Raw genomic sequence first — 10994 nt, 5'->3', positions numbered from 1 at the left:
CCTCTTCTCTTGAAACAGACCCTATTTATAGGCAAAAAATCTCCTCTTGCTTCTTAAGTAACTGCCTTGCTTGGAGAGGAATTCATGGGTAGTGGGCGGTTTCTTTTCCTTCTTCTCCAAGCTTCTTCCTTCTTCTCCAAGTCATCGTGGATCATGCTTATCATGTGTTTTTCATGGTTGTTTTCACGCTTCTCCTTTAGATGCTCCCATTGGGCTTTTTTCGTATTGGGCCTTAACAAATCACCCCCTGGTCCATGGCCCGGTACAGGATATAAAAAAAAATATGACATTAAAAAACTTCAGTTAGTGGAATCACTAATTTTATTAAAAACTTCAGTTAGCTTATAAGCCATAAACTATCAACCATTAGTTATAAGGTATCAATTAACTTATCAATAGTCCGCTATTTTGACCAACTAGAAGTTAAGTGTAAGATATTTGTTGATCATAATTTCTTTTGATGTGTCCTATAAGGGTTACTCAATTCGTAACTATTAAAGATATTATTAGACGAGTTAGGGTTCAAATATTAAATTCTTCACTTATTTACACTTATTGTGTGTTGGTTTAGTCATTAGACTATTGGAAAAAAATTAATCGAATGTAGTCTAATGAATGGGTGCATGAGTTATTGGCTTTATCTTTAAAGTCAATCCCTAGCAGAATCTAAATTTACCGAAATAATAATTCCATGAGTTAGAATATACATTGATTTGTCCCCGTGAGCTTCACTCAGTTGGTAGGGACATCATACTATATGTGCAAGAGCCCGAGTTCGAACTCGGAATACTCCACTTATTCACCTTTAAGGTAGATTTTCTAGCCACTAGACTACTTGACAAAAAAAAAAAAAATACATTGATTCATGATCAAACGACTCAGATTATACATTTAGTAAACTAATAGTTAATGCAATTACATCCAGAAATGTCTCCTCCTATGTGTGGGGCGCAATAGTTTGAATGTAGGGGTGTGTAGATAACAAGCACATAACTAAAAGTTCAGCCCAGTTAAATAAATTTTAGTGACAAAAACATGCAACTTTTTATTTATGGAGACGAAAAATAAGATTTGATAAATTTCTAAAGAGGAAAAACTTATTCAACCATGATAAAAATTAATTTACCTTATTTTCTACACATTATAATAAATATAAATATTACTGTATGATAAAACAAAAATAAATTATCTTTTTTTAAATCATAAACTTGTAAAAACAACATCTATTATCAATAAATTTATTACTATTAAATCAATTTTTTTATTACTACAATTTTCTTGCTTCGCGTGATTTAGTCAACGAAGTTATTATATATATTTATAAGAGATAAGAGATGAATAGATTATTATTTTTTTATGAAAATTCTAAACATATTAACCATTATATGTGCACTCGCAGTCGAAACTCCTAACCTTTTTATCTCAAGGGTAAATTACCAGTCACTAAATTATTTATTTGGTTTAGTAGTCTAACGGTTAAAAAATTCACCTTAAAAGTGAATAAGTGGAGCATCCATGAGCACTATTGCATGCCATGAAAGAGGTTATTCATCGTGGATTTGAGCGAATTCAATTTAAAAGTGACTCCGAGTTGTTGGTTGACGTAATCAATTTGAGAAGACAGGGCAATTCAGGATTTAATTTAATAGTTAACGATATTATTCTTCTTATGTAAACTTTGAGGTTAAATTTGTTTGGAGACAAACAAATTTTTTTGCTCAATACTCTTGCTAGGACGACCAATGCTTCAATTGATTTTAATAGATTTGATATATTCTCTCATGTATTGAACATTTATTAGTTAATGATACGAATTAAATTTGTTTGGTTAAAAAAAAGAATATCTAGAGTTCGAACCCTATATATATAATGGAATGTTTCTATCGACTGAGTCTAGCTTATGAGAATAACCACTAGATCATTTAAAAAAAAATTATAAATAAAGTCCTTTTTATTTTTCATGAAAATATCTAGTGAACCATAAATAAATAATAAATAATAATAAATCAAACGGCCAAAATTGAAAACAAAATAGGGTTTCAAAATCTAACGCTCAAAAATCAATCTCAAAACCTATAAATTCCAAAAACCCTCACGTTCCTTCTCCTCTTACATCTCCTTGCTTCAGCTGTGAAATTCACAGCCACCGAAGCAGGAGATTCCAAAAACCCTAACAAACACAAAACGCGCCGTTTCATTCCATTCCTACCATGCCTTCACTATCTATAACTAACGACGCCGTTTCAATGGAAAGCCCTAAGCAAAAATCACTGAAGAAGAAGAAGGAAAAGCTTCAAAACGACATCGTTATGGAGGAAGAATCAGCGAAGAAGAGTTCAAAGAAGAGGAAGAAATCTTCAGATGATGATGAAGAAACTAAGAGTGGAACTAGCTCCGATGAAGGTTCTAGAATGAAAGTGAAGAAGGAGAAAAAGAAGAAGAAATCGAAGGTTGAAGATGATGAAGAAGTTGAAGCTGTTGTTGTGAAGAAGGATGATCCTAATGCTGTTTCGAATTTTAGAATTTCGGAACCGTTGAAGATGAAATTGAAGGAAAACGGTATTGAAGCTTTGTTTCCGATTCAAGCTATGACTTTTAATACTATTCTTGATGGTGCTGATTTGGTTGGTCGTGCTCGTACTGGTCAGGTTTGTAGTTCATCTTAATTTTCTCTATTTTGATTATTTTTGTTGTTTGGTTAAATTTGTGATTATTGTGTAATTGTTGTTTTGTTATTTTTTTTAGGGTTTAAAGATTGTGAAATTAGATGATTAATTAATGATAATATAATGTTTAAATGTAATCCTGCTTTGTAAATATTATTTGAGAAAAAATCATGTTTGAGTAATTTAATATAATGTTTAAATGTGTTTGCTTAAGTTTTTTAACTTGACCAGAATCAAAAAATTCTTTTGTTTTATTTAAATAAGAATCTGATATTTATAGTTTCTGAAAAAAAATTAGATTTTAATGAGTGTAGTAGATAATAGACAAGATTAAAAATGTGACTTGTCACTATGGATAATCTGTTTTATTTTAATTTTAATTGTAAACAAACTACTAGGGCTTATGGGTTTGAAAGCTGCTGTGTGCAAAAGTTTGAATTTGAAGAGAAGTGAAATTGCACTGCTATAATGCTTTTGACTTATTTATAGACTTGTTAATTTATCTTTGTACTCTGTTTCTGTGGGAAAATACAGGGTAAAACTCTGGCATTTGTGTTGCCCATATTAGAGTCATTGACAAATGGTCCAGCTAAATCGGTTAGAAAAACTGGTTATGGAAGGGTCCCAAGTGTCCTCGTGCTTTTACCTACTAGGGAATTGGCCAATCAGGTATATTACACCCGAACCAGTTTGTCATTTTTTAAGTTTGCCGTATACTCTCTTTATACTTAATTTGTTGTGGTGTGTTGTGTATTAGGTGTATGCCGACTTTGAACTTTATGGTTCGTCCCTGGGATTGGCTGCTTGCGCTGTATATGGTGGAGCTCCATATGGACCTCAGGAGAATAAGCTCAGGAGAGGTGTTGATATCGTTATTGGAACACCAGGTCGTATTAAGGTAATTACTAGTTACCTTAGTTGTAATTTTTTTTAACCACTCGTGACTTCGTTTTTTATATGTGCATGGTTGTTAGTTAGGGCAAAAGGTAAACTATAGAGGCTTCACTTTGTGTACTCACTATAAGTGATTATTTTTTGTAGGATCATATTGAGAAGGGAAATATTGACCTGAGCCACCTAAAGTTCCGTGTCCTTGATGAGGCTGATGAGATGTTGAGGATGGGTTTTGTTGATGATGTTGAACTCATTCTAGGTATTTGGTTTGTTTTGCATGTATTATGCTTATTTATCCAATCAAAATAAGGTTACGGATAGCCCACTGTGTAGAGCTGTCTACATCACATCACTCAATTTATGATTGCTCAATATTTTAGGTTGCAATATATTTTTGGCATTACAATTGGTTTGTATTTGTTTTTTACAGGCAAGGTACAAGATGTTACTAAAGTACAGACCCTTCTTTTCAGTGCTACGTTGCCAAGCTGGGTTAAGCAAGTATGCACCTATATGTTTCTGTCTTGTTCTGAATATGATGGTTGTTGTTTATATGACCCGTTCCGTTATCTAACAATTTATTGTTGCCAGATTTCTACAAAATTTCTGAAAGCAGATAAGAAAACTGCTGATCTTGTTGGGAATGAGAAAATGAAGGCTAGCACCAATGTTAGGCATATTATTCTTCCATGTAATCATACTGCTATGGCACAGCTTATCCCTGACATTATTCGCTGTTATAGCAGGTGATTTTTAATCATTCATTTTGTGATTTGATACTTTATAATACGTTGTGTGTTTAGAATATCAAAATTGATATTTTGGCATGTGGTATGTTTCAGTGGAGGCCGGACAATTATATTTGCCGAGAAAAAGGAGTCGGCTTCAGAGCTTGCTGGATTGTTGCCTGGTGCAAGAGCTCTCCATGGTGATATACAGCAGTCACAACGTGAGGTGAGCTATGAATTTTGATATTATTCTTGATTTTGGTTACTTCATTGAATGAATGCTCGAGTGGTTGGTCTGTATAATTGTTACCGGCTAATATGTTCTCTTTTCAATTTTGTTTGTGTATCATGTCATTATCACTGTTTTTGTTTTATCTGAACTGTTTCCTGTTACTTGCAGGTTACATTGAAAGCTTTTAGGTCTGGGAAATTCATGACATTGGTGGCAACCAATGTGGCGGCTAGGGGTCTAGACATTAATGATGTTCAGTTGATTATCCAGGTACTTGTTCATATATAATATGATATTTTACAATAAACCATTTCCTTTATTCCCTTTTATCTGATATTCTGAATTGGATTTGTTTTAGTGTGAGCCTCCCCGGGATGTAGAAGCATATATACATCGATCTGGGCGGACAGGAAGAGCTGGTATATTCAAAATTTGGTTACTTGTAATGGAATGTTGATTTTGATATTCTTATTAATTTTTTGGCTTATATAATTGGTCTGGTTTTTCTCAGGCAACACTGGAGTTGCTGTGATGCTTTATGATCCCAGAAGGTCGAATATAGCTAAAATAGAAAGAGAAGCAGGTATAAAATTTGAACACGTATCTGCTCCTCAGCCTGATGAAATTGCCAAAGCTATGGGTGGGGATGCTGCTTCAATGATTACTGAAGTGTCTGATAGGTATGCATGTTGTGTGGTATGTTCATCTTTTGCTGTTAACACTCGTCTCTTGCTGCTAACATGGTTCACAAATCCAGTGTAATTCCTGCATTCAAATCTGCTGCTGAGGAACTTTTGAAGAACTCTGGTTTATCAGCTGTTGAGTTACTTGCAAAAGCTCTTGCCAAGGCTGTTGTAAGTACATTATCCTTCCTTTTTTTTCTCTACATAATTTATAATTTATTTTCTCGATGTATTAAGAAACCATCATCCATATGTTTCTCTGATTTGGAAAAATGTTATTTGCAGGGTTATACTGATGTAAAGAAAAGATCACTACTGACTTCAATGGAGAATTATGTTACATTAATTCTTGAGGGAGGAAAACCTATGTTCACCCCATCGTAAGAATTTACTATATTTTATTAGGGTCATGTTTATATCTGTATCTAGGAACTTTATCATTTATCATTTGTTGGCTACTTTTTTTAAGTCTGAAGTCATCTAAACTATGTTTTAAATATCACCAGAATGTTTTTCGCCATGTCTGGTTGTGTTCGACTTATGCTTTTGTCGATTGTTTTCAGCTTTGCATTTGGAACCCTGAGGAGATTTGTACCTGAGGATAAGGTTGACGCAGTACAAGGTCTTGCTCTAACTGCAGATGGACAGGGTGCTGTTTTTGATGTACCAGCCAAGGACTTGGATGTATTTCTTAACAGTAAGATTTTACTTAATTGCTGATTAGAATTTTGAGCCTTAAAGAAGTATTTCTCTCTCTTGCTATTACATCATGGATATTCTGATAGTATCCTTAAACTTGCATTTATGCAATATATAGCTTTAATCTTAGTCATGTAATCATTTTGATTTTTGTGCTCTTCAGGTCAAAAGAATGCTGTTAATGTAAGCCTAAAGATTGCTAAGGAATTGCCAAGTTTACAACAAAGAGAGGACAATAGACCAAGCAGATATGGTGGTGGCCGTGGGTTTTCAGGTGGAAGAAACGGAGGGTTTAGGTTTGGTGGAAGAAGTGGTGGTGGCGGAAGAGGTTTTGGAGGAGGCAGAGGAGGTGGAAAGAGATGGTAAGAGATTCTACGAGTGAAGGAAAATAGCATACCACATGGATGCTAACTTAGGAGCCACTGAAGTTTAATGCCGTGTTATTTATACCTTTACCTCTACATGGATGCGAAGTTACCCTAGGAATGTTTGAGATATCCTTACCCCTTACAATTTTGATGGCTGTTTGAACATTGAACCCTATAATATATGAGGGTCTATTTTTTTCCTCTATTATTTATCATTTATGTTGTGTTATCTCATCAATTTAAATTTTTACAGGAAATTGTAAGAATTAGGTTGTCTTTTTTTAGAATTGATGGTTTTTAAGTGTATTGCTGACGACAATGGAAAAGATATACATTCTATCATTTTTTGTTTTTCTGAACTTTCATTCTTTACACTGTTGACATATTTAGAGGCTCTAAGGGTTATAACTTATAATAATTGGTCTTAATATTTTGATTTGATTATAATAACAAATGGTTTTGTATAGTTTTCACACCTAGTTAGAGCTAAAATATCTCAATATCTGCTAACCACCAAGTTAAAATCATACATATGATAAATCGTTCCTGTAACCAGGAGTTAAAATAAAAATAATCAATTACTATTGTACTACAATCAAATGGTCATCAAAGAACATAAACATCAACAACCAAACTAAGCTCAATGACTAGTTTTAGAATTGGATTAGATTTTGATTTTGGACTAAACATACTAATCTCCCTCATCAGCGATTGGCTTACTAGTAACTACTACTAATCCGTTAGGTATTCATTTTATGATTGATTGATGTACTAGTAATAATTTGGAAAAATAAATGAATTGAATGTAATTACATTTGAGAGTATTGTATCGTCATCAATGTCGGACATAAACACAGACATTAGACGCACCTTCAATCAACAATTCAATGCTTTTCTTATTAATCACTTGAGCTCCATCATTTAGTTAAAGTTGTGATTTTCTTATTACCGAAGGAGAACAAATGTAAAAGAAAAGGGTCGAAATCATGAGGCTAAGACAAATAATAGGAAGCCTTGCAATTAAGTTTGCAACCCCTTTACCTTTATGATTAACAAAATAACATATATATGATCCTACTATCATTTTTTTTTGTCTACCACCTTTAAGCGGGTTTCTTCAAATGATGTCGTAACATTGCAGATTGCTTTTAAATATTTTTTATTGTCATCACAACTCACATTCCAGAAGGTCACCCATTCAAAGAGAAGTTCTTACGGTATGGGCTCTGCAAGATGACACGTCTTTCTCCGGATGCTCGTCTACATCAGTAGTTCCGTCATAGACGTCTAGTTGCAAAGATTTCTCTAATCCCATGGGTAGAAGTACTCGTTGAATTCTTTTGGTCAGAGGTCCTCTAGGACGGTCTTCGTCGCTTCGACGAGACCGAGGGTGACAGAGAGGGGGAATTTGCTCTTGTGGTGGAGTCTCGTGATTCCCGAGGATAGGAGATTTCTTGCAAGGAGGGGATATGCGGTTCCTTCGGTTAGGGGATTCATGTTGAATAAGAGTCCTACGATTCTTGCGGATAGGAGATTTCTCGCGAGGAGGGGATATGTGGCGGTTCCTTTGGTGAGGGCATTCCTGTCGAATAAGAGTCCTTTTCATGCTTCGCTCCCTCCTTTGATCTTCTTGTCGTAGGGACCTTGATCCGGAGTAGCTACTTTGTGTCGAGGAGATACAAAATCACGTTTCTTGTGACTGCTCACCGATATCCTTGATGAATATCTTGACTCCTCGACAACCCGAATGCGTTCATTTTGCTCCCAAATGATCTGACTTTGTTGGTTGATGGGTTGGATCAATGTCGTCATCAACTGGTCTGCTCCTGGCATCATCAGGATTTCTAGAAGTTCACTGGAACGTGAGGTCCCACCATTCACTCATCCTCTGTTGATGTTGAGGCATTCTTGATATTCAACATTCACTCATTCTCTGTTGACGGGGAGGGCCTACTGTTTGCATTTAGTAGAAATTAGAAAGTATCATTCGCTCAATCTGCGTCCCGTTGTCATCCCTACTTAAAATCATTTGTCCCTTTTTTTCGTTGTCTTAAAGCACATTGTAAGTTGTATTTATTTATCAATGATATATTTTAATAATTATACTTATATACAAAAGTTGGAGACGACTTATGATTTACACAATTACACTTACGCTAACATGTTGGATCTAATTTTGGGATTTTCTTTTGCCACCCTATGAATTTACTTAGGTAGCGGAACACCCTACTAGCTTTGTTTTTTTTTTTTTTTATAACATTCACTACTTGAGTAGCGAACGACATTTCTAAAAAAATTATCATTTTTATAACATCAAGTAGCAGAAAGGTATGAATAGAAAACACGTAGGGGGTGTGAGAAATAGTTAGGGTGGCAAAAGAATATTTCTTTAATTTTAGCTTGGCCCAAGCCAATATCCGTAACCCTAAAACCACATCGCCTCTTATGTCACATGTTATATATATAATTCTCCGTCTTGGCTTGGCCTCTCACTTCTTATTCTTCTCAACTATTTTTCTTGGAAATTTCTCCTTTTGTTCTCCGTTTTTTTTTACTGTTATTTATATCTTAATATCTATCCTTTCTTGTGCTCTCGTTTACTCTCAATTTATTAATAATTTTTTAGCGTAGGCCTCTTCGGAGTTCATCAACGAATGCTTTTGTGATTTCTATGACAAGTTCATTTATGCCGTTTTCAATTTGTAATTGATTTGACGATCTCCGATTTGTTTTGTACAATTATTGATTTGATAACTTGACCAACTTGATTATTTGTTAAATGTTTTGTCAAGTTGGTTTGACTAGTCAATCTAGTATAGTTTTCATATCATTGGATAAAGGTGGATCTAAATATGAAATCTCACAAAACCAAATCGATGAAGTCTCAAAGGTATACCACAATACGAAATCCACAACTTGTTTTATATTAAAATTTTAATCATATATATATATATATCTTTTTTATCCTTAGCATGAAAATATATTATCCTTGTTGATATATGAGTATATATTTTCTTAGATCTGAATCATTTTATATATTGACTTTATGAGTTTTCCTCCCTCTTTAGATGGTCTCCTTGACTCAATGCTTTTCTTCTCCAAAATATCAATTTTTCTTTTGGAACTTTCTTAGCATTAACAAATGTCATTTGAACATTTTTTCTTGTTTTTCTCTTAATTATTATTTTTATCTCTTCTCATAACCAATTTTACCTAAACATGTTTTGTTTTGAAAATTAACTTTCAAAATCAAAAATAAAAAACTCATAACCACTTCGAATGGGCTTTTAGTTTCCGCTAGAGGATAGTGCTTTGCAATTTGTGAACATTATTCCATATTTGTTGACGAACTTCATCTAGAATAACCCTATAGGACTATTCTTTTTTATGTGTGCCTGCTAAATGGTGCTTAAAACAAAAACACCATCGCAATACTCTAGATGGCAATAATTGCATTTAACTTTTCTTCATTTATTATTGTCAACATTGCCATGTTGCCATCCCACATCTTGTCTTTAACCAATAACATCCTTTTGAATATTCCAACGTCTCACAATTATTTTTTTGGAGCATACTGTCAATACCTGCTGTCTATCCCAACACAAAAAGAGAGGGCATTTTAATATAAATTGCTTTACTATGTTTTTTGTTTTGGGATAATAGGCAGGTACTGACAGTATGCTCCGAAAGATGATTGTGAGACGTTGAAATGTTTCAGAAAATGTTATTGGTGAAAGACAAGATGTTGGGGGCAACATGGCAGTGGTGTCGATGATAAATCAAGAAAAGTTAAGTGCAACTATTGCCATCTTGAGTGTTCCGATGATGTTTCCGTTTTAAAAACTATTTAGAAGGCACACATAAAAGTGATGAGTCATGTAGAGTTATTTTGGATGAAGTTCGTCAACAAATATGAAATAATGTTCATAAATTGCAAAACATTATTGCCTAATGTCATTTAATAGCCCATTCAAGGCGGTTATGATTTTTTATTTTTTATTTTAAAAGTCAAAGTTGAAAACATAACATGTTCGAGTAAATTTAGGTTTGAAATTTGTGAATTCAAAGATTTGGAATCAACTTGATTTTTGAAGTATCTTGTTCAACAAATTATTTGGTTTCAAAAGAGTATAAGATTGATTTCTATTGAATAGAATAACAATTTTGGAAACTGTGATTTCAATAGACTAATGAAACCATTTTTTTATTGTGTTTACTGTCATAAACTTGGCTCAATCTCATCAACGATGTGAGACTTCTTAAGAGGAACTGACATCAATGTCAACGATGGTTGCATTTCTCCTCAGTTTACGGACAATTTTGGCGGACCTTCTATTTTATTTATTTTTTTCATTTTGCTCCATGAGAATCATGAACAAAAATTTGGTGGAATTGTTAAAGAGAAGATTATGGCTGCTGGTGTTGTTTTGGTTAAAGATTTTCTTTTTAGAAAGCCAAAGTTCCATAGGTTGGATGTCATTAATGGAAGTGTTCAAGGAATCGAAGAGGACATTGATGATGACTCGATTTATGATGATGATGGTGATCTAGTCATCAATGCTTTGTCAGGCACTAGTAGGCATGGCAATGGGGCGGGGCGGGGACGGGTTTTGCCCTCCCCAAACCCAAACCCATCCCAAATTCAAGCGGGGATAAAAATGATAACCCCAAACCCATACCCAACAGGGATCGGGTATCTCATCGGGTTTCGGGTATCCCCGTTA

The 10994-nt window shown here is 34.1% G+C and overlaps 1 protein-coding gene across 2 annotated transcripts; it reads left to right on the top strand.

Annotated features, from left to right (window-relative positions):
• Nucleotides 1-1895: 1895 nt before the first annotated feature.
• On the top strand, nucleotides 1896-6629 carry LOC123911471 (DEAD-box ATP-dependent RNA helicase 7-like). Of its 2 annotated transcripts, XM_045962892.1 has the most exons (14): nucleotides 1896-2648; nucleotides 3201-3335; nucleotides 3424-3564; nucleotides 3708-3819; nucleotides 3991-4061; nucleotides 4152-4306; nucleotides 4403-4514; nucleotides 4689-4790; nucleotides 4879-4939; nucleotides 5032-5200; nucleotides 5278-5374; nucleotides 5489-5583; nucleotides 5767-5900; nucleotides 6066-6629. In XM_045962892.1, exons 1-14 carry the CDS (start codon nucleotides 2211-2213, stop codon nucleotides 6266-6268), a joined length of 2025 nt encoding a protein of 674 aa, XP_045818848.1. In that variant the 5' UTR covers nucleotides 1896-2210; the 3' UTR covers nucleotides 6269-6629. The 2 variants fall into 2 exon arrangements, with proteins under 2 accessions (XP_045818848.1, XP_045818847.1); XM_045962891.1 differs by having other exon boundaries at nucleotides 2101-2648; nucleotides 5278-5583.
• Nucleotides 6630-10994: the final 4365 nt, after the last annotated feature.

Source organism: Trifolium pratense, linkage group LG2 (genome assembly GCF_020283565.1).
Source record: "Trifolium pratense cultivar HEN17-A07 linkage group LG2, ARS_RC_1.1, whole genome shotgun sequence".
Classification (NCBI taxonomy): Eukaryota; Viridiplantae; Streptophyta; class Magnoliopsida; order Fabales; family Fabaceae; genus Trifolium; species Trifolium pratense.
The sequence above is the reverse complement of the archived record's forward strand: the minus strand, read 5'-3'. Positions and strand labels throughout refer to the sequence as shown.

Coding starts and splice junctions, on each gene's coding strand:
- LOC123911471 (XM_045962891.1), top strand. CDS start 2,211: ATGCCTTCACTATCTATAACTAACGACGCCGTTTCAATGGAAAGCCCT. Junction 4,940..5,031: donor TGGGCGGACAGGAAGAGCTG/GTATATTCAAAA, acceptor GGTTTTTCTCAG/GCAACACTGGAGTTGCTGTG. Junction 5,584..5,766: donor AAACCTATGTTCACCCCATC/GTAAGAATTTAC, acceptor GATTGTTTTCAG/CTTTGCATTTGGAACCCTGA.